Source organism: Mauremys reevesii, linkage group 2 (genome assembly GCF_016161935.1).
Source record: "Mauremys reevesii isolate NIE-2019 linkage group 2, ASM1616193v1, whole genome shotgun sequence".
NCBI classification, from domain to species: Eukaryota; Metazoa; Chordata; order Testudines; family Geoemydidae; genus Mauremys; species Mauremys reevesii.
The window spans coordinates 16,445,739-16,467,742 of record NC_052624.1 but is presented as its reverse complement, the minus strand read 5'-3'; the positions used below and the strand labels follow the sequence as shown (position 1 = coordinate 16,467,742).

The following is a 22,004-nucleotide window of genomic DNA, read 5'->3' as shown; positions in this document are numbered from 1 at the left end:
GTGAAATAAACGTATACAACATTTAAAGCCTGTACAGTTGTTTGGGAATAAGTTGCACACTGCCTTCCTATCTGCAGATTACTAAAGTGGTGCTCAGTAAAGGCTGGAGGTGCCTGGAGTGCACAGTGTGTGAAGCCTGCGGGAAAGCTACAGATCCAGGAAGACTGCTTCTCTGTGATGACTGTGACATCAGCTACCACACTTACTGCCTAGATCCCCCACTGCAGACAGTTCCCAAAGGAGGCTGGAAGTGCAAATGGTGTGTTTGGTTCTGGTGTCAGAAATGTTTACTGTTATCCCTTTTTCATTTCATTGTATTTAAAACTATTATTGATATATTTCAGCTAAGTATTTCACAATGTCAGTTTAACCATAATTTCTCAATTAAGTCAAATAATGTTTGAGGGCAGGCATATATTGAACAAAAACACCTACCAGATTTTTTTCTTTGATCAAACACAATTTAATGTGGAAATAATTGACTTCCATTAATATTGTGTATTGTGCTAAGGATGCTGTGAGTGCAAACAATCTTACTTTGAACCCAAGACAATAAAGACATTCTTGTTTGTGTTTTGCAGGTGTGTTTGGTGCAGGCACTGCGGAGCAACGTCTCCTGGTCTAAGATGTGAATGGCAAAACAATTACACACAGTGTGCTCCTTGTGCAAGTTTATCTAACTGCCCAGTCTGCTTTCGCAATTATAGGGAAGAAGAGGTCATTCTTCAGTGTAGGCAATGTGATAGGTAAGAGTTTCTAACATTTTGTGAAATTATTTCCCATGCGTTACATTTTACCCTAATGATGTAACATGGTAAGGATGGGAGGAAGGGTTGTCTTGTGGTGGAAACCAGCTGAAGTGGGACTCAGAATATATTAAATCATTTCCCAGTTTTACCACAGATTTCCTGTGCGAGTCTGGGAAACTTACTAAATTTCTCTGTGTCTTGGTTCTCTATCTTTAAAAGTGATATTTGCTTATCTCAAAGGGTTGTTCTGAGTATAAATCTATATGAACTCGGCAGAGTATCATATAAATAGATAAGAACAAAATAGACCATCACATATACAAGCAAAGCAATGCTAAAAAGTGTCTGCAACACAAATACAATTTTCCTTCTTATTAAGGGTGACAATGTGAGGGAGTGTATACAGTATTTAACCACATGTACAGGAAAAAGCATACATCCAGAACATAGATCATCATCCTAAAATAATCAAATTATATAAACATTTCCCTTTATTTATTACCTCAGAAACCATATACTGATATTTAAGTCTCTTAAGATGTTAGCCATTTCCTTTAAATTGTATTTCTTCCCCACCCCCCCATTTAATTTCTAGATGGATGCATGCAATCTGTCAGAATTTAAACACAGAAGAGGAAGTGGAAAGCATAGCTGATATTGGTTTTGACTGTACCATGTGTAGGCCATACATACCACCAACAAACGGTAAGAGGACTTTTGACACTAATGACTTAGCAGCAGTGCACAATGCAATAGAGTAGGTTTGGGAATGTTTTTATGGTTCTGTGCTATGGTTGGTAAAGTCCTGGATCATTGCAGAACGGAGGCTTTCCAGTTTTTAGAGGCTAGTTCTTTAGCACCCCATAGTGACTGACTGCAGGAGCACCATTACAGCATCAGGAAAGATTTAGCAGATTGTCAGCAGTTGAGTTATGTGATATAGAGGGGGGAATATGAACAATTTATTGAAGATGGGTTGGGTAAATACTCATAAACCCTGTGTGAGCCAGAGATCTGTTTCAAATTGTGGTGTTGGGAAGATGAAACACAACTCAACTTCCCAGCTGTCAGGTGGGAAAAAATATTTCTGATTCCCTAAAGATATTTGCACAAGAACCTCAGCTTCCGGTCCCAGACAGGGTAAACCTCTCTGAACTTAACACTTTCAGGCCTTCTGAGGTAGCAGTAGTGGTATCCAGAGTGTACATGACCTTTCCTCTATCTTACATAATCACACACTGCTAATGCCGCTACTTCAGCCCCTAGAACTTTGTAGCCAGTTCCTTCTTGACTACCGTCAGTGAAAGAACTCTCTGCAGGAGTAGCATCCAAATCACGTAACAGCTGCAGCCGTGCTCTCTCCCTGTTACAGTATTGCCAGACGGAAGAGATGAAAAATCATGAGTCACACTCCCTTAAGAGATCAAAAGTCATGAGTCCAATCCCCAAAAATCATGAGGCTGTTCCAAAACTAATGATTTTAAAAAAATGAGTTGAGGCGGGGTTGGGGGGTTGTCTGTCATTTGATTTTTGAACCCCTCCCCCTGCCCATTCTCTGTGTGCGTGAGCGAGTGAGACGATATTGTCAAAATGTAATCTCTCAAGTTTATTGGGAAAGTGATTTTGGTCTCTGCTGAAGGAGCTCTCACCTCCACATCTGCCCACCCCCAGCCCAGCAATTCATTCTGCCCCCCCTCAGTCTAGACTGCCCCCCCATCAGTTCAGCTCCCCCTCAGTTCATTCCCCTAGTCCCCTGTCCCTCAGTTCTGCCTCCCATCAGCTCACCTCCTGCCACTTAGTTCTGCCCCCCAGCTTCTGGGGTTCTTCAGCCTCTACTTCCCCTTCTAGGCAGGGAAGGAGCAACTCCGTCCTAGGCTGGATGTTGCAGGTAGGGGGGAGGAGCAAAGGTGGCCTCCTGTTGCTCACAGGTAAGAGGGGAAGGAAGGATTGGAGCTGCCCAGGGCTCTTTACATCCTTCCTTCCCCTGCCCTCCTGTGAGAATGACTTTGTGCTGCTAAGGGGATGGAGGAGAGAGCTCTGCCTGCAGCAGCACTGATTGGTTATTCTGCCCCAGGAGGCTGGCAAGTGAGTCAGAGAGCCAATCAGAGGGCTCATATAAGCTAGAGGGCTGTAGCTTCACACGTTATCACAAGACTGGCTCCAGTCCCAACCAGAATTATATCATGTGGAAAACTTGCACAAGTTGGCAACACTATTGTCTTATTACCCATTCTTTTATAGGACTGACTGATTTCTGATGCTGATGGTTCTTCTCTTCCTTTGTTGTTCTCCTTGACCACACTGCAGCCTTTGGCACTATGGGAAACCATTCTGTCTTCTAGAACTGCCTCCAAAGTTGTGCAAGTGTCTCTGCTTCTCTCCTGCCATGGTTCTCCTATATATTGAACCATTTTTCATCTGTCCCTGGTGGCAGTGAAACCTCTGCCTGAGAGCTTATCTTCACTGCTAAAAAAGCTGTGATTTTATTTCGGGATAACTGCCACACGTGAGCTATCCCAAGGTAAAAACACAGGGAAGACAAGGCACATCAATTTTACCATGAGATAGACTTGCCAAGGTTAGTCCTATATTCCCACCTGGAGTTGACCGCAGAAAGCGTACCTTGCGGTAAAACTAAAGTGCCTTATCTTCACTATGTTTTTATCTTGGGCTATCTCAAATGTGTTAGTTACCCCAAGGTAAAAAGTACAGGGTTCTTTTAGCAATGAAGATAAGCCCTAAGACTGCTCTTCTGGAAGGTTAAATTTGCAACTTTCTGCCTTGTTCAGCCTAATGCTCAGTCCATAGAGTTTTGTCAGCAAAAGGCAGCTTTTGGACACGAAACAGTGGAGGTGCACACATTGTAATGCCACTTTTGGCAACAAAACTCTTCAGTTTTGGCAACAAAATAAAACCACCTTGACAAGAGGCATAAAGCTTTTTGCGGCACACTTAAAGCGGCAAAGTATCAGTGCAGATGCTGCCATTCATTATATTGCCGTAACTGGCCTCCCCCAGTATCCCACAATGCTTGTCGTGACTGCTCTGCTTACTGTTTTGAACTCATCTACCCTGCTAGCATGCGCCCCTCTCCTTTCAAAGCTCCTGGAAGTTCTGACAGCTGAGTATGCTGCTCAGCTCCAGCAACAAAGCAAATCATTAACATGGAATACTCCTGCTCTCTCCCATACTACAAACAAAGAGGCGGGGCGGATGAGTGTGTATGTGAGAGGCTGCTGTGCTGACAGAGCCAGGGAGGGAGGCCAGGGCTGATGTCGGAGGTGTCCTCCTCTCCCTGCTTCAGAACTTGCTTCCGGCTGTCTGAACTTAGAGACAGCATGCCAACATGACAGGTTTCAGAGTAGCAGCCGTGTTAGTCTGTATCCGCAAAAAAAACAGGAGTACTTGTGGCACCTTAAAGACTAACACATTTATTTTAGCATGAGCTTTCGTGAGCTAAAGCTCACTTCTTCGGATGCTCACTCTTCCCCAACACACACTCTGTTTCTGCTTCTCCCATACATGCACACGCTCCCTGTCTCACCGTCTCTCCCCTCTAAACCCCCCCCCCCCACACACACACACACACACACTTGAGTTGAAAAGCGGCTGACAATTTAGTAGGGTGCCCGTGGAATGATGGGACTGAGAAACCTGCATCATGTGTTGCTGTACCTGCCCCGTAAGGCATTGCGAACCCTTCCCAAATCATCCTGCGGCCAGTTGCACAGTGGGATAGCTACCCACAGTGCACTGTTCTCTGTGTGGATGCAAAAGGTGCTAGTGTGGATGCACTCTGCTGACACAAGGAGCATAACATGTACATGCAATAGCGGTTTAATTAAAGCAGCATCGCTTTTGGCCACAAAACTCTGCAGTGTACACATAGCCTAACTGCTCTCTCTCTCATCCATCTGTACTCTGACTTTAATTACCTTTTTTCCACGGTTACTCAACTCTGCATATCTTTCACCACCTTTAAAGACTCCTCCCTAAACACTGTCTTTGTCTGTTTTATCCAAATAAATTTGTGATTTTGGGCTGAGCTTGCTGCAGTTCTCCCCTTTGGCAAGAAGAATATCCTTGAACACAATTCCATTTCTGTCTCCATCCTCAGTTCAGATCTGCCATTTCTCTCTATTGTCTGTATTAATCTTCTTATCTCGAGTATCTGGAAATCTGTCTATTGCCACTGTCAAAACATAATTTGTTTGTGCAACTTCCTTGACTTAGTCTCTAGAGACTTCACCTTTGCCATCAACTGTTTGACTATTGCACCTCTTTCCTAATTGACCTCCACAAGCCCCAAGTCTCCACACTGCAGCGTGTACATGAATACCACTGCCCACTGTCTTGCTTACCAGTGAAACATATCAAATCACCCCATCCTAAATCACCTCTATTGGTTTCCTATTTACTTTAGTTCCACTTCAAAATTTCCTTTTGTTTTAAAACACTCTGTGGACTAGATCAATTGAGCTCATATGTGAAGTCTGACTCTACTGACCTTCCCACTCCACTCATTAGTATCTGCCTGCTCCTGTAATCTCACTGGAGCTACTGGTGCCTTTCCTCCTGCAATTTTCCTGTTTTCCCTCTATCTCATCATTTCAAAACCTATTTCCAAATTTCATTTTCAAATGTATCATTTCTTCCTTATTTTTTCCTGTGTATTTCTGACTCTTGGGTATGTCACTTAATTTCTTTCTCCCACTGTTGTGGGCTTGTTGATTGATCACTTTAAGTTATTAATCAAAGTGCTTAGCTAATTGTTTTGTGATTTGTACCATATAGCATTCTCGGATGGTCTGTAATTCTGGCATAATACAATTACAGCTTGTGTAAATGATACTGACATAAAATAAAGTTGTGTTGCATAAATATATTATTCTGCAATATTTTTAAGGGAGTCTTGTTAATTTGTTCAGACCAAACTTTCACTGGTCTTAATTTTTTGAATATTTTCTATGAGGATTATTCTCTAGATTCTAAATATTTTCCTTTTTATCAATATATTCTCTATTTTGATAAGAAAATAAAAACAGAAAGCTGCTATTTCAGCAACTTATGTATAACCACGTAAGTTGACTTCAAGTTCCATAATTGTGTGTATGCAGAGATAGGTGGTTTCTTGTGTAGCTAGGTCGCAAATCAAATAGAGGCAACTACATTCTCCTCCAGCTATTCCTTCTGCATGGCCTTCTAGGGTTGCCCCATGTAACATTTCAGTCTGGAGGTCACAGAAACCTAGATAACAGGAAAGGAGTGGTCATAATTGTTATATTAAAATAATATGGAGAAAAAGTACTTCCAAGTCCCAAAATAGTACCCCATAACTATGGATCTCCTTGTTTGTTAGGTGTGCATGGTGCTTTACAATCCTTGGTCTGAGTTGCTGACAGACTAAATCAGTCACAAGAGCGGACATTATCTCTGCCAGACTTGGTAGACAGATGTTTCCCTCTACCCACTAACATCACTTCCAAATTGAGTTTCTGCCAATTCACTTTTATTCATGTTCCTATCTTGAAAAATGGTCTAACTGCTCCATCTGAGTTTTACAAGAGACCTAGAGTAGCATGTTCTCTGTATTAGAGCCTCACTTTCTCTCACAATAGCCTCACATACACATTGTACAATAAGGCTGACCGGAGAGAGCCTCTGAAATCCCACACGTGGGAGCCCTCGGGGACAATGAATGATTGCCCAGTGCAGTTCTCTGGGAATTCTTTGGAAGGAAAGGAATCACTGCTCTGTGATACCACCCCGCCCAGCCATAATGCACGATCAGGTTGGCAAAACCTTGCTGTCACCAGTCAACTGCTTGACAATGTAAAAAAACCCAGTGTACTCACCTGCTCATTGTCCATTAGTAGGAGATCACAACCAATGTAGTCTCCATACAATACATGGGTCTGGGAAATCTGAGTGCTTCAGATAACCCCCAGAGTTTCTTGTTAGCCATCTTTTCAATGATGTTGGGAATGCAGCCAGATTAATCATTTTATTTGTAAGATTCTAGACATGTGTTGCCAATAATATAAAAGAGAGAGTATAAAAAAAATGTTTAAAAGAAAATTAGTTGACATTGTCACCTTAAATCAATTCTGCGCTATCCCAATAAATGAATTATTTGATTTTATTTAAACTCACTAAATTTTATTTTTCAGTACCTTCCTCAGACTGCTGTGACCCATCAATTGCAGCTCAGATTGTTTCAAAAGTAAAAGAACTAGGTAATTTTTTAAAAAATGCTTAATCTTTTAATTATCTAGAATAATTTTAACTGATATTTTTATTTGGAACATAGAAATTGTTTTCTCTATGATTTTATCATAGATGCACCACTAAGACTCCTTTATCTCAGTGTAACGTTTATTGTTTCCCTTGTCCTCCCTTCCCTTTATCTTCTATTATTTGTCACACCAACTTTGTTACAATTATCTTAAATTAGGCACTGAGCCTGCAGAAATTTAAGCACGTGCTTAACTTGAAGCTCGTGAGTAAACAATAAATAATCCCATTGGTAACAAGTATTCTCATTTAAATAATTGGGGCTGTTAATTTCATGTGCTTTAAAATTAAGCATGCCCATAAATTATTGAAGAATCAGGACCTTAGCCTGTAAACTCTTCAGGGCTTCCTGTGTTTGTAAAGTGCCTAGTACAAGGTCGGCCCAGTCTTGACTGGGGCCTGTGGGTGCCACAGCAATTACTGTTGTTTGTATATACTAGCATCCAGAGGTCTCAATTAAGCCCCATTATGTTTGATGCTGTACTTACATATAGTAGAAGTCGGTAGCTATTGCAAGGAATTTTCTGTCTTAAAAAGAGTTTGCAATCTATAAAAAACAAAATTATGATACAACAAAATTGTTGTACGATACAATGAATAAAAATGTTGCTGTAAATATTTGGGTTATTTCTTCACTAGAGAAATGTTTCTTTAATAAATGATTATCTGCACAAACCACCTGTAGATGTGCCCTTTTGGGATGTTGTGTCAGAAGACATTTTTCTTCATTTGTTTAAAAGGAGTGAATTTTACTGTTTGTGATATTAAAATATCTGTTAGAGCTGTTATCCAGACAGTATTTAATTAGCTTCACTGGTGCTTACCATTATTGTCCTGTTTGCCTTTATATCACCCCTGAATGACGTTTACGAAACTTGAACTCTGCTGATCGCCAGAGGAAAAGAATTTGAGAAAAGGATCCCTGCCTACATTGAGAACTAGGGACTGTCAGCACATGCTTATCACCACACCTCAATAGCCTTGTCACGTCACTGGAGAGAGGCCGTCTCACAGGTCTCAAGAAACCTGGGTTCAATTCCTGGTTGAGAGTTTATCTACAGTTGAAATGCTACAGTGGCACAACTGCAGTTGTACCATTGTAGTGCCTCAGTGTAGACATTACCTACACCGACTGGAGGGGTTCTTCCATTGGTATAATTAATCCACCTCCCTGATAAGTGGTAGCTAGGTCGACAGAATTCTTCCATCGACCTAGCACTGCCTGCCCCAGGGATTAGGTCAGTTTAATTACGTCACTTTTTTCACCTCCCACAAGCAATGTAGCTGGGTCAACCTAACTTTTTAGTGTAGACCAGGTCTCACCCACAGACTTCCTGTGTGACTTTGGGAAAGTAACTTAATCTACCCTGACCTTCAGCTCCCCATCTGCAAAATGGGGATAATTCTTCCCTACCTCACAAGGGTTTTGTGAAGATAAAATCTGTTACAAGTCATGAGACATTCCAATACTACCATTCTTGAAGACCACATAAGTATCTAGGTAGACAGTTTGATAGACAGGAAGCAGAGACCAAAAAGATAAGACTTGTCAAGTTATATGAGTATGTCAGGTAGGAGTCCAGCTCTGGATACCTTTTGAAGTCATCAGTTGCTGTAATGCAAACATTCTTTTTAATGAGTTCTTGCAGTGTGTCATGTTGTGTTACTGTATTTGACATTACACTGTAAATTATAAAGCTTTGTCTGTAATTTATAAGATAGTATCAGGTACCGCTGTATTATTTATACTGATATTCTTCAAGTTCTAGTGCTTAGAATGTATCATGCTTTGACATACATGTGTATGGTTAACTCTTTAAAGAAGTGTTTAAATAATTCATCCAAGACTTGAGTCAAAGTATAAAGAGTTTTATATTCCTGTTGTGATTCATGTAATTTGTATAGACCTACCGAAGACATATACCCAAGATGGAGTCTGTTTGACAGAATTGGGGATGTCTCAGTTACAGAGCCTCACTGTTACAGTACCAAGAAGAAAACGGACAAAACCAAAGCTTAAATTGAAGATTATAAACCAGAACAGTGTCGCTGTGCTACAGACACCACCAGATATCCAATCAGAGCATTCCAGAGATGGAGAGATGGATGACAGTAGAGGTAATGGTCAGTATGTGGCATATTTTCAGTTTGATATTTATTGCAGTTCATGCATATATTTGTACATGTGGCCATATTTTAAATGTATTGTTTACTACTCATATAGGTGCTTCTGTTTCACTCTAGTGCTAAATGGTTAAGATGGACTAACTGTAAAACATGACTGTCGGTGTTCATAGCTGTCCATTTCAAGGAGATGGACCTTCCTCTTACTTTTGTTCGTGTGTCATCTATCCCGTACAGAAACCATGTCTTTAAGACTAACAATAGGGGCAGAACAAAGGGTCTGGCTGCCCTTCCATAGAACACCAGTACTACAACTGAAAATTTTGCACACTATGGGGAGTACACAGCGCACTCTGAGACACTCAGACCCAGAGCAAACGCTGTTAGAAAGTTGTAGCCCCAAGGCTTAACAAAGAGACATCGAGACTTCTTGGGCTCTTTCAAATGAGATGCTCAAAAGTAAGGGTGTGATGGCATATGAGGGTACTCAGGGACAGTTGAATTTCTTGAGGGGGGGGGTCTCAACTCATCCTTCTCTAGATACAAAGAGGGTCTGGGGAGGGCATGGAATTGCCATTTCCGACAGAGAAGAAGTTGTTTACCCCAGTCTGAAGCAACACATCCTTTTACTTCCCTGGCCAAGTGAGCTTTTGTTTGACTCCATAATCCCAGACTGGACAGAAATTGGATTGGAAAATGGATCACATAGTTAATCTGTATCTGGTTTAAGTAGAGTCCACTGTACATTCTGATAACTGTATTGTGTATTATCATGTTAATCCTAAACCTGAGGAAAGGCTAACTAAATACAAGTGTGAAAGTCAGGAAATAAATTACACAAGCGCCTATTAAAAGTGGAATGCAGACACCCCACCTCACCACACTCTGAAATGCTTTCTGTTTACGCAACATTGTCTTACTGTTAATCAGATTAAATGTCATAAGAGGCTTTTTGTAGATATAGAGTGTTCTTGAGATAGAGTGATTTAACTCTAGTATGGTCTCATGTTAAGTGTTGATATAAGTAGCATGGCAGATGTTTGATTGGTGTATCCTTAATCATGATCTGTTGTTGGCTGGAAGAAATGTGTATTTTTATGAGAAATGTTTGTTTTGTTTGTTTGTTACTTTTGAATGATGGAGTGATCACTTTTCTCTTGCTTTGTTTGTGATTAATAGATTCATAGAGTTTAAGGCTACAATGACTCCAAGATCTCTTTCTTGAGTGGTAACAGCTAATTTAAACCCCATCATTTTATATGTATAGTTGGGATTATGTTTTCCAATGTGCATTACTTTGCATTTATCAACACTGAATTTCATCTGCCATTTTGTTGCCCTGTCACCCAGTTTTGTGAGATCCTTTTGTAGCTCTTCATAGTCTGCTTGGGACTTAACTATCTTGAGTAGTTTTGTATCATTTGCAAATTTTGCCACCTCACTGTTTACCCCTTTTTCCAGATCATTTATGAATATGTTAAATTGGACTGGTCCTAGTACAGACCACTGTGGGGGGGGGCACTATTTACCTCTCTATTCTGAAAAGTGACCATTTATTCCTACCCTTTGTTTTCTATCTTTTAACCAGTTACCAATCCATGAGAGGATCTTCCCTCTTATGATCTATTAGATCATCTAGTCTGACCTCCAGTATATCAGAAGACCTTAAATTCACCCAGTGGTCCCTGTATTTAGCCCAACAGCTTGTGTTTGATTAAAACATATCTCCCAGAAAGACATCCAGTCTTGATTTGAAGACTTCGAGAGAGAGAAAATCCACCATTTCCATTAGTAGTTTGTTCTAATGGTTAATCATCCTGGCTGGTTTTTTTAAATTTTGTATCTTAATACCAGTTCAAAATTTGTCTGGATTCAACTTCCAGACATTGGTTCTTGTATAGACCCACCGAAGACATATACCCAAGATGGAATCTGTTTGACAGAATTGGGGGTGTCTGTTACAAAGCCTCACTGTTACAGTACCAAGAAGAAAATGGACCAAACCAAAGCTAGATTAAACACCTTTAGTGCTTTGTATTTTCTCCCTGTGAAGGCACTGTAATCAAGTCACCTCTCAATCTCCTTTTTGATAAGATAACAAGATATGTAATATAATGCACATAGTATAGCAGTGGAATAGGGGATCTAACTTTTTGTTTAGATTTCAGTTCTCATCCCCTCAGCTGTATTTTTTTTTTATTAAGTGATTGTGATAAAATGTTTCAATGTATTTGAAAACTGGCCTGGATTTAGGTGCGTTAAAAGCCTCAGAAAGGATCTTTAGATAATATTTGTAGACCTGTGCTTTGAAAAGAAACTAGGAAACCCTTGGACTAAGATAGCACTCTGAACATACCGTATATAGTCGTTCGTAAGCTGATTTTTTTTTTTAGTAAAAAAGGGAAGCAGCAGAGACGGGGGTCGGCTTATGAACGGGTATAGAGAGGGAGAGGTGGGACGCAGCCCCTCCCCACAACAGAGGGAGCCTCTCCATCTCTGGCCATGCTGCTCTCCCCCCAGGCTCCAAAGCAGCTGCAGCTCCGGGGCTGGCAGGCTGCAGCTGTGCCGCTTGGTCCCACCCCCCAGAGCAGGCCATGGCCACTCCGCCTGGCCCAGCCTGCTGGAACATGCTGCGGCCGCGCTGCCCAGCCTGCCGGAGCAGCTGCAGCCAGGTCAGAGACAGCCTCCCCTGGCCCTCCCCAGATAAGGTGGGAAGGGATGGGATGGGGAGAGTGGGGAGGTCCTGGGCTAGGGGTGGGGTCATGTGGGGGGTGATCACAGGGGTTACTCCCCTGACTCCCAGCTTCTCCCCCCCAAAATTTTTCCCATCAGTTGCTGTCCCAGCCCATCAGGGTAAGCAGCTGGCACGCTGGGACACTTTGTTTATTTAGGTTTACTTCTGTGCTTGCGGACGCTTGAGGTAAACAAACCATCTCGGACCACCAACGGCTTATCCTGATGGCTGGGAGCCAAAGTTTGCTGACCCCTAAATTATAGGGTCGGCTTATGAACGAGTTATAAAAACTTTTTTTACTCATCCATCTTTGGGGGGTCTGCTTATAAACGAACCGGCTTATGATCGAGTATATACTGTACTGTACAGAGGATCTTTTGGGTACCTAAGAAAACTTTGTTCCTTGCTGGGGCTGGAAGTTTTGCTGAGAGGACTTGTTCATCCTCTAAAGTGTAGAGAAAATCACTACATGTTACTCAATAGAGACTCCCTAGCCAGTCCAAAAGTAGAGCTGATAGACTTCAGGGGTCCTGTCCAGTTAGAAGGTCTGGTCAGGAGCTCAGCCTTTGGGAGTAAGGCATGTGGTTGCTAGAAATGAGAGAATCTCTGATGCCTTTATTACTCAGCAGCATAAATAGACTGCACAGAGATGCATTTCTTCAAAATTATGTAGTTCTTTTTCAATGTATGTGTGTTTAATGTTGTACGCATGTATTAAAGCAACCTTGCAAAATTACCATGAAATGTAACCAGCTCATGCACAACATTTACTTTCCCCACCCTTTACAATCATGGTTGATAATTAAGAAACTAAGGACATGTAGCTCACTCCTCAGAGATACATTTAGCACTCACCTTTGACCACATCACTGCCCTTATTCCATTAAGCCTTTGTTAATGGGACTACTCCCAGCATTCAGGAGATCAGACTGAAAAGTCCATCACCTCGAAAAGAATGTTTTGCTAGTGAATAATGACCTCTCCAGATTCTCCAACAACTTCCCAGGCACCCAAATGCCCAAGGAGAGAAAACAAATCTAGTCTCTGACTCCCGATATCTTGTTGTTAAAAAAAATTTTTTTTAAATGTCAAGACCTGTATGACGCACACAATACAGGAAGATGGGGGCAGGGCGATATTGGCACTCATTTATTGACACTTATTTTAGGATGACTAACACTGAATTAATGCATCTGTAGCCCATGTTCTTGGCAGCACGGGCTACCGCAAGCATATCAGACTTGTCCTTCACTCTCTAGACTGGCTCCCATAAACTATTGAATCGAGTTCAAGGTCTCAGTCATTATCTTCAAAGTGTTCAGTGGCCTGGGCCAAAGATATCTACAAAATCACCTGAAGCTCTGGCATGAGAACTTTGGATGACAACTCTGCTTTTCTGGTGCAGTGGAACTTCCTAACATTAGAGTAAAGCATGTCTGTGTGGGAGACAGAGCTTTCTCAGGGGCAGACCCAAGACTGTGGAATGAACTCTCAAAAAACTGAGGACCACCACAAACCTCACCACCTTCCGCTCCAAGTGCAAGGTTTACTCTTTTGACGTGCCTTCTCTACAGAAACAGCCAAACAAACAAGAAAAACAGCCCAAAATAGAACCCTACCTAAACAAAACACTACATTGCACACATAATTACCCCTTTGGGAAGAAGATGAGAGAGAAAACAAACTGCATATGACAGATGTTAGTCACATCACTTAAAGTGCTACTTCAGAGCCCTCAAGTATTACAGTATCAGAGGGGTAGCCATGTTAGTCTGGATCTGTAAAAGCAGCAAAGAATCCTGTGGCACCTTATAGACCAACAGACTATTACAGTGATGAGGGAAGTATAAAAAACTCAATAGAATAGAGCTATGCAGAATCACAAATTCATGTAGATGGAACATTTTACCACTATAGACCCCCTTGCAGTCTCAGTTTATCACAAGGAAAATCTAACTCCCTTAGATGTTTTTGAAAATCCCACTCTATATAGGCTATATGCAAGCATTGTCCTCCTCCTTTTTGGTTTAGTTTATAATTCTGTCTTTTCTCCAGAAGGTGATCTTATGGACTGTGATGGAAAATCAGATTCCAGCCCAGAACGAGAAACTGTGGATGATGATACTAAGGTGACAGAAGGAGCTGATGGGGTCAAAAAGAGAAAGAGAAAGCCATACAGACCTGGTAGGGTACATAATGTAGACCAATTTGTTTGTCACATTTAAGTTTTCTACTATGTAAATAGTCTGTTAATTTAGAAATAGGAAGACTAAACAGCATGTTTAGGAAAGGCTTCTTTGGGTGGTTCATTCCTCACTGTGCAATGTAGTAGTTTCTTCTATTATGGTTAAAAATAATTTACAGTCTGATTATCCAGGTACGCTTTTCCAGGTTGCTGCACAGCAACAGTCCTGCCCTTATGCTGTAAATACTGGTTCACAATTCAGATTTGCAGCCAGTTATGGATTATTTAACTTGAGAAAAGAAAGCACTGTGCTTTTCTAATTGGATATATATGTTGTAGGTTAAACATACGTATATGCTGTATTGTATAAAAATGTGTATCTGTGGCTCAGTGAAGTATGTGTGTGAGGCTTTTTGCTTCTTTAAAGAGAATACTTTTGTAGGTATCTACTACCTGTTTTCTGAAGTGTGTGATAAGTAGGGCCCTACCAAATTCTCGGTCGTGAAAAACACATCGTGTACTGTGAAATCTGGTCTCCCCCATGAAATGTGGCCTTTTGTGTACTTTTACTCTATACTATACTAGAGGGTAAAAGTATACAAAAGTACACAGTGTTTCTCAAACAGGAGGTCCTAATCCAAAGGAGACTACAAGGCTATTGTAGGGCAGTCGTGATATTGCCTCTCTTACTTCTGCGCTGCATTCAGAGCTGGGCGGCTGGAGAGGCAGCTGCTGGCTGGGCGCCCTGCTCTGAAGGCAGCGCCGCTACCAGCAGCAGCACAGAGGTAAAGGTGGCACAGAGGTAAGGTGTATTGCCACCCTTACTTCTGCCCTGCTGCTGGTGACAGCACTGCCTTCAGAGCTGGGTGCCTGGACAGCTGCTGTCCAGCTGCCCAGCTCTGAAAGCAGCTCAGAAGTAAGGGTGGCAATACTGCGATCCTCCCTACAATAGTCTTGTGACCCCTGCTTGGGTTGGGACCCCCAGTTTGAGAAATGCTGACTTAAGGGCTTTATATGTGTATATTTTGCTGTTTTTAAATACATATTCATGCTTTGTTACACCACCATGAAATTTAAGATTTAAATATCTGAAACCATGAAATTCTAGATTTTTTTTTTAAATGCTAGGCCCATGAAATTTACAAAAATGGACCGTGAATTTGGTAGGGCCCTCTAGTGGTAAGGGTACCTTTCATACAGTCTGAAGATGATTCATACTCGTATGCAGTTCAGTTGTCAGTTGTTGGGTGAATGAATCACCTTCATTTATTGATAGTCTTTGTAGTTAAAAAAAAAAAACTGATTGGACAATTGGAACAAAAATATTTCCCTGATGTTTTAAATAAGGGTAGGGGACAGGATGGGATGGAAACAGCATGTTGAGAGCTCTTTTTGTTTAGAATATCACCAGGTTCAGTCATCACTGGCATTTTCAGTCTCTTACAATCCAATTTTTAAGTTCTCGACCATAATGACTTCATAGATGCCGACTCCGTGGGTGCTCTGGGGCTGGAGCACACATGGGGAAAAATTAGTGGGTGCTCTGTACCCACCGGCAGCCAAGCTCCCCTCACTCCCCCCCGCCCTACCTCCTCTGCATCCCTGCTCCTCCGCCTACCTTCCAGTGTTTCCTGCCCAGCCACCGACAAAGTGGTGGCATTAGCACTCTCCAGGAGGGGAGGGAGGAGCGGGAACATGGTGCGCTCAGGGGAGGAGGTGGGGAAGAGGCAGGGCTGGGGCAGGGATTTGGGGAAGGGATTGGAATTGGGGCAGGGAGGGAGTGGAGTTGGGGTGGGGCCTTTGGGGAACAAGCAGGGCAGGGCTGGGGTTAGAGTGGAGGTCAAGCACCCACGGTAAAGAGGGGAAGTCAGCGCCTATGATTGACTTTACAGATTGCATCCTTGCGATAACACAGACTTTTGGCTACAGTAAGGATTCTGTGCTGAGAGTCCTAGACAATTATGATATCAGAGGTAACTCAGCCAATGGCCCTCCTTACTCTACAGCTAATTTGCACACAGCAGTTTTTTGGTTTTCTGAGGGACACTGCACAGATGATGGATTAGTTTGTCCAACTGACACAGTTCTTCAAAACCACCTAGACAAGAGCCCCAAATATACATTACTCCTCATTGCAGCACACATCCCTCATTTTGCCACCCACACAAGTCTTCTAACACAACACAAGCCTCACACAAATCAGTACAGGCCTCCCAGCACAAAACAACCCTCACATAAATCAATACAACTCTCCCAGCATAACACACACATTCGCTAACTCTCACTTATGCTTACCTGAAAAACATAGCTACACATCATCACCAGTACCAGTATCAATGTGCTTATATTGGTATAACTTATGTTTAGCCATATGGGAAAGAGAATAATCCAGACCAGTAAAAGACACATTTTATACCAATTTAACGGTGTCCACACTTACGAGTTGTACTAGAATATCAGTAAAAAATTCACACCCATAACCAATGTAGCTATGTCCATACAAACAGTGTGTGTAGACCAAGTCTTAAGGAAAATATTTCTGTGTTTTGAAGAAGTCCTTGTATGTGGGCAACCAAAAAATATCTAAGTCTTAATGGCTTTTTCTTTGTTTCCATTTTTATCTGGGAATGTAAAATCTGCATCTGCTTGTTGTATTTTTGTTTCTTTGATAGGTATTGGAGGATTCATGGTACGCCAGAGAAGTCGTACAGGGCAGGGTAAAACTAAGAGATCTCTCTCCAGGAAAGATTCTTCCGGTTCTGTTTCTGAGCAGTTGCCTAGCAGAGAAGATGGTATGTACTAACATTTATTTGTTTGTAAATTATTGCCAATGCTTAATTTAGAAAAAAAATGGAACTGTTTTTTTTTATCTGCTGCTGTCAGGAGATTATTGCAGTGGAAAAATGGTTACATTATTAATGTTCGTCACTTCATTTTATGAATTTGGCTGCTATACTAATTCATTTGTATTTACAGCAGTGTCTAAAATTCACAAAGAGACAGAACTAGAAATGTCCTGAAACACTAACAACAGGTTACTAAGACACAGCTAAGAGAAACAGTGTGCTCTAGAAGAGTGGGCACTGTGCTGGGACTCAGGAGACCTAGGTTCCATTCCCAGCTCAGCTACTGACCTACTGCTATAGCTTGGACCCGCTACTTAGAAATGGTTCCTTTTGTTTGTATAACATTTGTATTACGCGTAAGGGTATGTCTACATTTAAAACACTGAGGTGGTGCTGCTGTAGTGCTTCCATGTAGATGCTACCTACCACCAATAGGCAATTGGCATTGGTAATCCACCTCTTCCATCAACCTAGCACTGGTCTGCCCCAGGGGTTAGGTCGGAATAGCTACGTCACTCGGGGGTGTGGATTTTTCACACCCCTAAGCAATGTAGCTATACCATGAGTGTCTGCTTTGTAAATATTCTTTTAGTTTGGAATAGGATGTCTGCTCAGCCTGCTGTAAAAAAAAAAAAAGTCCTTTGCCTGTTCCTTACATACTGTAGCACAGGGGTACGCAACCTATGGCACGGGTGCCGAAGGCGGCATGCAGGCTGATTTTCAGTCCCACTCACACTGCCTGGGTTCTGGCCACAGGTCTGGGAGGCTCTGCATTTTAATTTACATGAAGTTTCTTAAAAATTTTAAAAATCTTATTTTACTTTACATACAATAGTTTAGTTATATAGTATAGACTTATAGAAAGAGATCTTCTAAAAACATTAAAATGTATTACTGGCACGCGAAATCTTAAATTAGAGTGAATAAATGACGTTTCGGCACACCACTTCTGAAAGGTTGCCGACCCCTGCTGTAGCATATGGGCTCCTCTTTTATAACCTACATTGCTTTAACACCTGACGAGGTGCTAACTGCATTCAGGTGGCACTTCTGTAGTTTGATAGGTCATTTTTTCACGCCTTTTCAGCAGTGCCTGACAAAGGGCACTCAACAACCTGGTTAATCAAAAAAAAACAACCTGATTATACCATGAGAATAAATGAGGCCCTAAAACAATAAGTGTGTGTGGAAGGGGGTTAATTATCCTAGTTTTATTCATTTAACAGTTGCATCTGTTATGTTTATAAGAAAGTATGGTATTTGCATCAGTTTGCATATCATAAACATTTTTCCAGACCCTTTCTGTGGTTGGGATACCTTCTTTTCTGAGGGTGGATTTTTTGTATAAATGTATAAATACATGGACTGTAGAACTTGAGCCACTCTTCACTAATGTGAGAATGGGCTGTATAATCTAGCCCAGTAATTCTCAACCAGGGGTACGCAGAGGTCTTCCAGGGGGTACATCAGCTCATCTAGATATTTGCCTAGTTTTACAACAGGCTACATAAAAAGCACTAGTAAAGTCAGTACAAACTAAAATTTAACAGACACTGACTTGTTTATACTGCTCCGTATACTAGACACGGAAATGAAAGTACAATATTTATATTCCAGTTAATTTGTTTTATAATTATATGGTAAAAAAGAGGAAGTCAGCAATTTTTCAATAATAGTGTGTGTGACACCTTTGTATTTTTATGTCTGATTTTGTAAAGCAAGTAGTTTTAAAGTGAGGTGAAACTTGACAAATTAGACTCCTAGAAGGCGTACAGTAGTCTGGAAAGGTTACGAACCACTGACCCTTAAGTATTAAACCATATATAATATAGCCCTTGAACTGAAGTCAGTGTGACTGCTTGTGGAGCACAGGTGCTAAACTTCTACAAACTGAGTATTAGAACCTGATCCTCAGGGCTTGTCTACCCTGGCGCTTTACAGCGCTGCAACTTCCTCGCTCACGGGTGTGAAAAAACACCCCCCTGAGCGCAGCAAGTTTCAGCACTGCAAAGTGCCAGGGTAGACAGTGCCCCAGCTCTGGGAGCTATTCCCCTCGTGGAGGTGGGTTTTTTAGAGAGCTCTCCCAGCGCTTTGCCGTGACTACACAAGCTACGTTAAAATGTTGCCAGTGTAGACTAGCCCTAAGGCTATGGCCTTAATAGAAGCACTACAGTGGCACAGCTGCAGCTGCACCACTTCAGTGTAGCCACTCACTACAGCAATGGGAGGGTTCTCCCGGTGCTGTAGTTAATCCACTTCCCCAAGATGTGGTAGCTAGACTGTCTGCACCGGAGACTAGGTCGGCATTCCTACGTTATACAGGGGGGTGGATTTTTCACACCCCTGAGCAATGTAGCTGGGTTGACCTAACTTTTTAGTGTAGACGTGGCCTAAGTGATGAACTTGACAAAAACAAAAGTGAGGATATGCCAAGAACGGGAGTGGAAAAGAAGGGTGGACTTCAGCAAGGCTTTAGTCCCACATGACATACTGATAAGTAAATTGGAGAAATGCAGGCCGTGTCTGGTGTTGTTTAATATCTGTTAATGAGCTGGATGTAGGAATAGAGAGCATACTGATCAAATTTGCAGATGACAGAAAGCTTGGGTGGGAGGGTTTGCCAGCACTTTGGAGGATAAAGCTAAAACTCAGAGGGATCGTGAAAAATTGGAGAACTGGGCTATAGACAACAAAATGAAATTCAATAAAGACAAGTGTAAAGTGCTACAGGTCGGAAAGAAAAAACAAATGCATAAATACAGAATGCGGGAAAACTGACTTGGCAGCCGAGAAGGACCTGGGAATGGTGATAGATCACAACCTCAAAGTGAGAGCAATATGATGCTGTTGCAAAAAAAGCAACTGAAATTTTTGGTTGACTGCCTAGGGAGGTTGTGGAAACTCCTTCATTGGATGTTTTCAAAGGGAGGCTGGATAGCCATCTGTTTAGATGCAGCAAATCCTGCATCTTAGCAGGGGGTTAGACTAGATGACCCTTGAGGTCGGTTCTAACCCTATGATTCTAAGTTATGCATATCTGATAATGACGGGGGTTGGGGGCCTATGTGTGTGATGCACATTTACTTGTTAGGAAAAATCAGGTTTGGAATACTGAGACAGATCCTCAGCTAGTTTAAATCGGCATAGCTGAATTAAGATCAGTGGTGTCATGCAGCTTTATACCAGCTGAGAGTGGCCCTTAGGGCAGGTCTGCACTACAAACTTGCATCAGTGCAGCTGCAGCGCTTCTGGTGAAGAAGCTCAAAGCTGATGGGAGAGAGCTCTCCGCGACAGTCAGTAGCTATATCAGTGGGAGAGCTTCTCCAGACAACGTAGTGCTGTCTACACAGGGGGCCTAAGGTCGGTATAACTACGTCGCTCAGGGGTGTGGATTTTTCACTCTTGAAGAACATAGTTATACCTAAGTAAGCATGTAGTGCAGACCTGGCCTTAGTCTCCAATGTTGATCTCCTGGGTTGTCATTTGGTGCACTCTCCTGTTTCATTCCCTCTTGTGTGCTGGCAGCAAAAACACTCTCAAGCAATTTTGAGATCAGGGTATTAGTACATTTCAGTCTGCTCAGAGTAAGCGGTACAGCAGAACAGCACAGGGCATGGAGAGTTAAACAAGAACAGGAAAGGAGAGAGAGAGACTACAAAGAGGTAGAGACCATACAAAAACACAGAGCGGCAATTCAGTGTAAGAGGAATATAAGACAGAGGAGGATAAAAATCTATAGCAGTGGAAGAGACGAAAGAGAGAAGCAGAATAATTCAGGCACTACAGAATTGGGGAACAATGCAGGATTTAGACAACTAAACTGCAGAGAAATCACATAAAAACAGTGGTGATGTTGGCAAGACCATACGAATGGGAGAGAAGGTCCCCGGGGGATTGGCAGAATAACTTATGGTCACTTCCTTGGCTGGTAAGCTCACTCTGTATGTATAAATATCTCCTGTCTGTGTGTTCCATTCTATGCATCCGAAGAAGTGAGCTGTCTGCTCAAAGCTCATCACTAAAAAAATAATGTTAGTCTCTAAGCTCTCCACACTTCTGTTTCTTTTTTTCCTATTACAGGATACAGACTGCTACTGTGAAACCTGTCATATGATAGACTCTTCTTACTGGCTTCTGAGACCCTCTCTCTCATATAATTATCTTAAGAGTTCAAAATTTGTCATAAAATCCATAAACCATGACTGTACAACACTAAGACATAACTACAGGATTTGGCTGTAGTGGTTTTGTTAGCAGTGCATCCACAGTACAGTATAAAACATTTTCTTACCTAACAATGTAGTTGGTTTAGTGATTTTTCCTAAGTAACTTCCTGCAATTAGGCTGGGCACCTCACAAGTGCAAAACATTCTTTTTAAAAGTATTTCAATTAGTTGCAGTGACTCTACTTCTTTGTCTAAATAAACAATTCAATGGGGGATTTGTTATTCTGCAATGTTTTGCAGAAAAATCTTTGTTTGTTACAAAAATAATTATTGCCTCTTTTGAATATAATAGCTGAATTATTCAGAAAATATTTTGATTGCTTCAAGGTCCTCTGTGTGTTTTTAGTAGAGACTTCAACACAGAGCCAGGAAGGTATTCAAAAAATAAATTAAGTATCATAGATTACAGGGAAAAGCCTGCCCTAGAGATAGATAAGAGGCAAGAGAACAAGCGCTTCAGAAAAATAGGCAGGTAAATTATCTGGATCTGATTCCACAAATTTCACCACGGAATTCTGGAACAGTTAGCAGAGAAAGGAAGTATTAGTACACTTTATTTCCAACAAATTATGGAAGCACACTAATGGGAGTTAAACACACATCAAGGGGAGGATAAACCCCTTTGTGGAATGGAGTACAACTACTTCTATTCTTGTATAGGAGGCTGGTCTAAGGAGATGTCTACAAAGCAAATGAATGCCCATGCCAGCGAACTCAGGCTTGTGGGGCTTGGGCTGTGGGGTTTTTCATTGCTGTGTAGACTTCCAGGGTTGGGCTGGAGCCTGGGCTCTGGGACTCTCCCACCCCACAGGGTCCTACCCGGAAGTCTCCGCAGTAATGAAGCAG

At 41.8% G+C, this 22,004-nt stretch overlaps 1 protein-coding gene and 1 long non-coding RNA gene across 15 annotated transcripts in view; one reads left to right on the top strand and one right to left on the bottom strand.

Moving 5' to 3' along the window:
* KMT2C (lysine methyltransferase 2C) overlaps nt 1–22,004 on the top strand; it is a 346,573-nt gene that overhangs the window by 242,106 nt on the left and 82,463 nt on the right. For 9 of the 14 annotated variants that reach the window (XM_039527506.1, XM_039527505.1, XM_039527501.1 and 6 more), the window contains 7 exons: nt 78–259; nt 582–746; nt 1,345–1,454; nt 6,920–6,985; nt 8,949–9,167; nt 13,957–14,085; nt 16,759–16,878. In XM_039527506.1, the coding sequence (XP_039383440.1) occupies nt 78–259; nt 582–746; nt 1,345–1,454; nt 6,920–6,985; nt 8,949–9,167; nt 13,957–14,085; nt 16,759–16,878 (991 nt within the window). The remainder of the gene's footprint in view (nt 1–77; nt 260–581; nt 747–1,344; nt 1,455–6,919; nt 6,986–8,948; nt 9,168–13,956; nt 14,086–16,758; nt 16,879–22,004) is intronic. The other 5 variants (XM_039527507.1, XM_039527502.1, XM_039527509.1 and 2 more) reach the window with 3 other exon arrangements.
* The window catches only part of LOC120399327, a 29,119-nt gene continuing 12,975 nt past the window's right edge, over nt 5,861–22,004 (bottom strand). Inside the window, exons 4-5 of the long non-coding RNA XR_005595095.1 lie at nt 6,605–6,767; nt 5,861–5,996 (exon numbers count right to left, since the gene is read on the bottom strand). This is a non-coding gene — a long non-coding RNA (uncharacterized LOC120399327). The remainder of the gene's footprint in view (nt 5,997–6,604; nt 6,768–22,004) is intronic.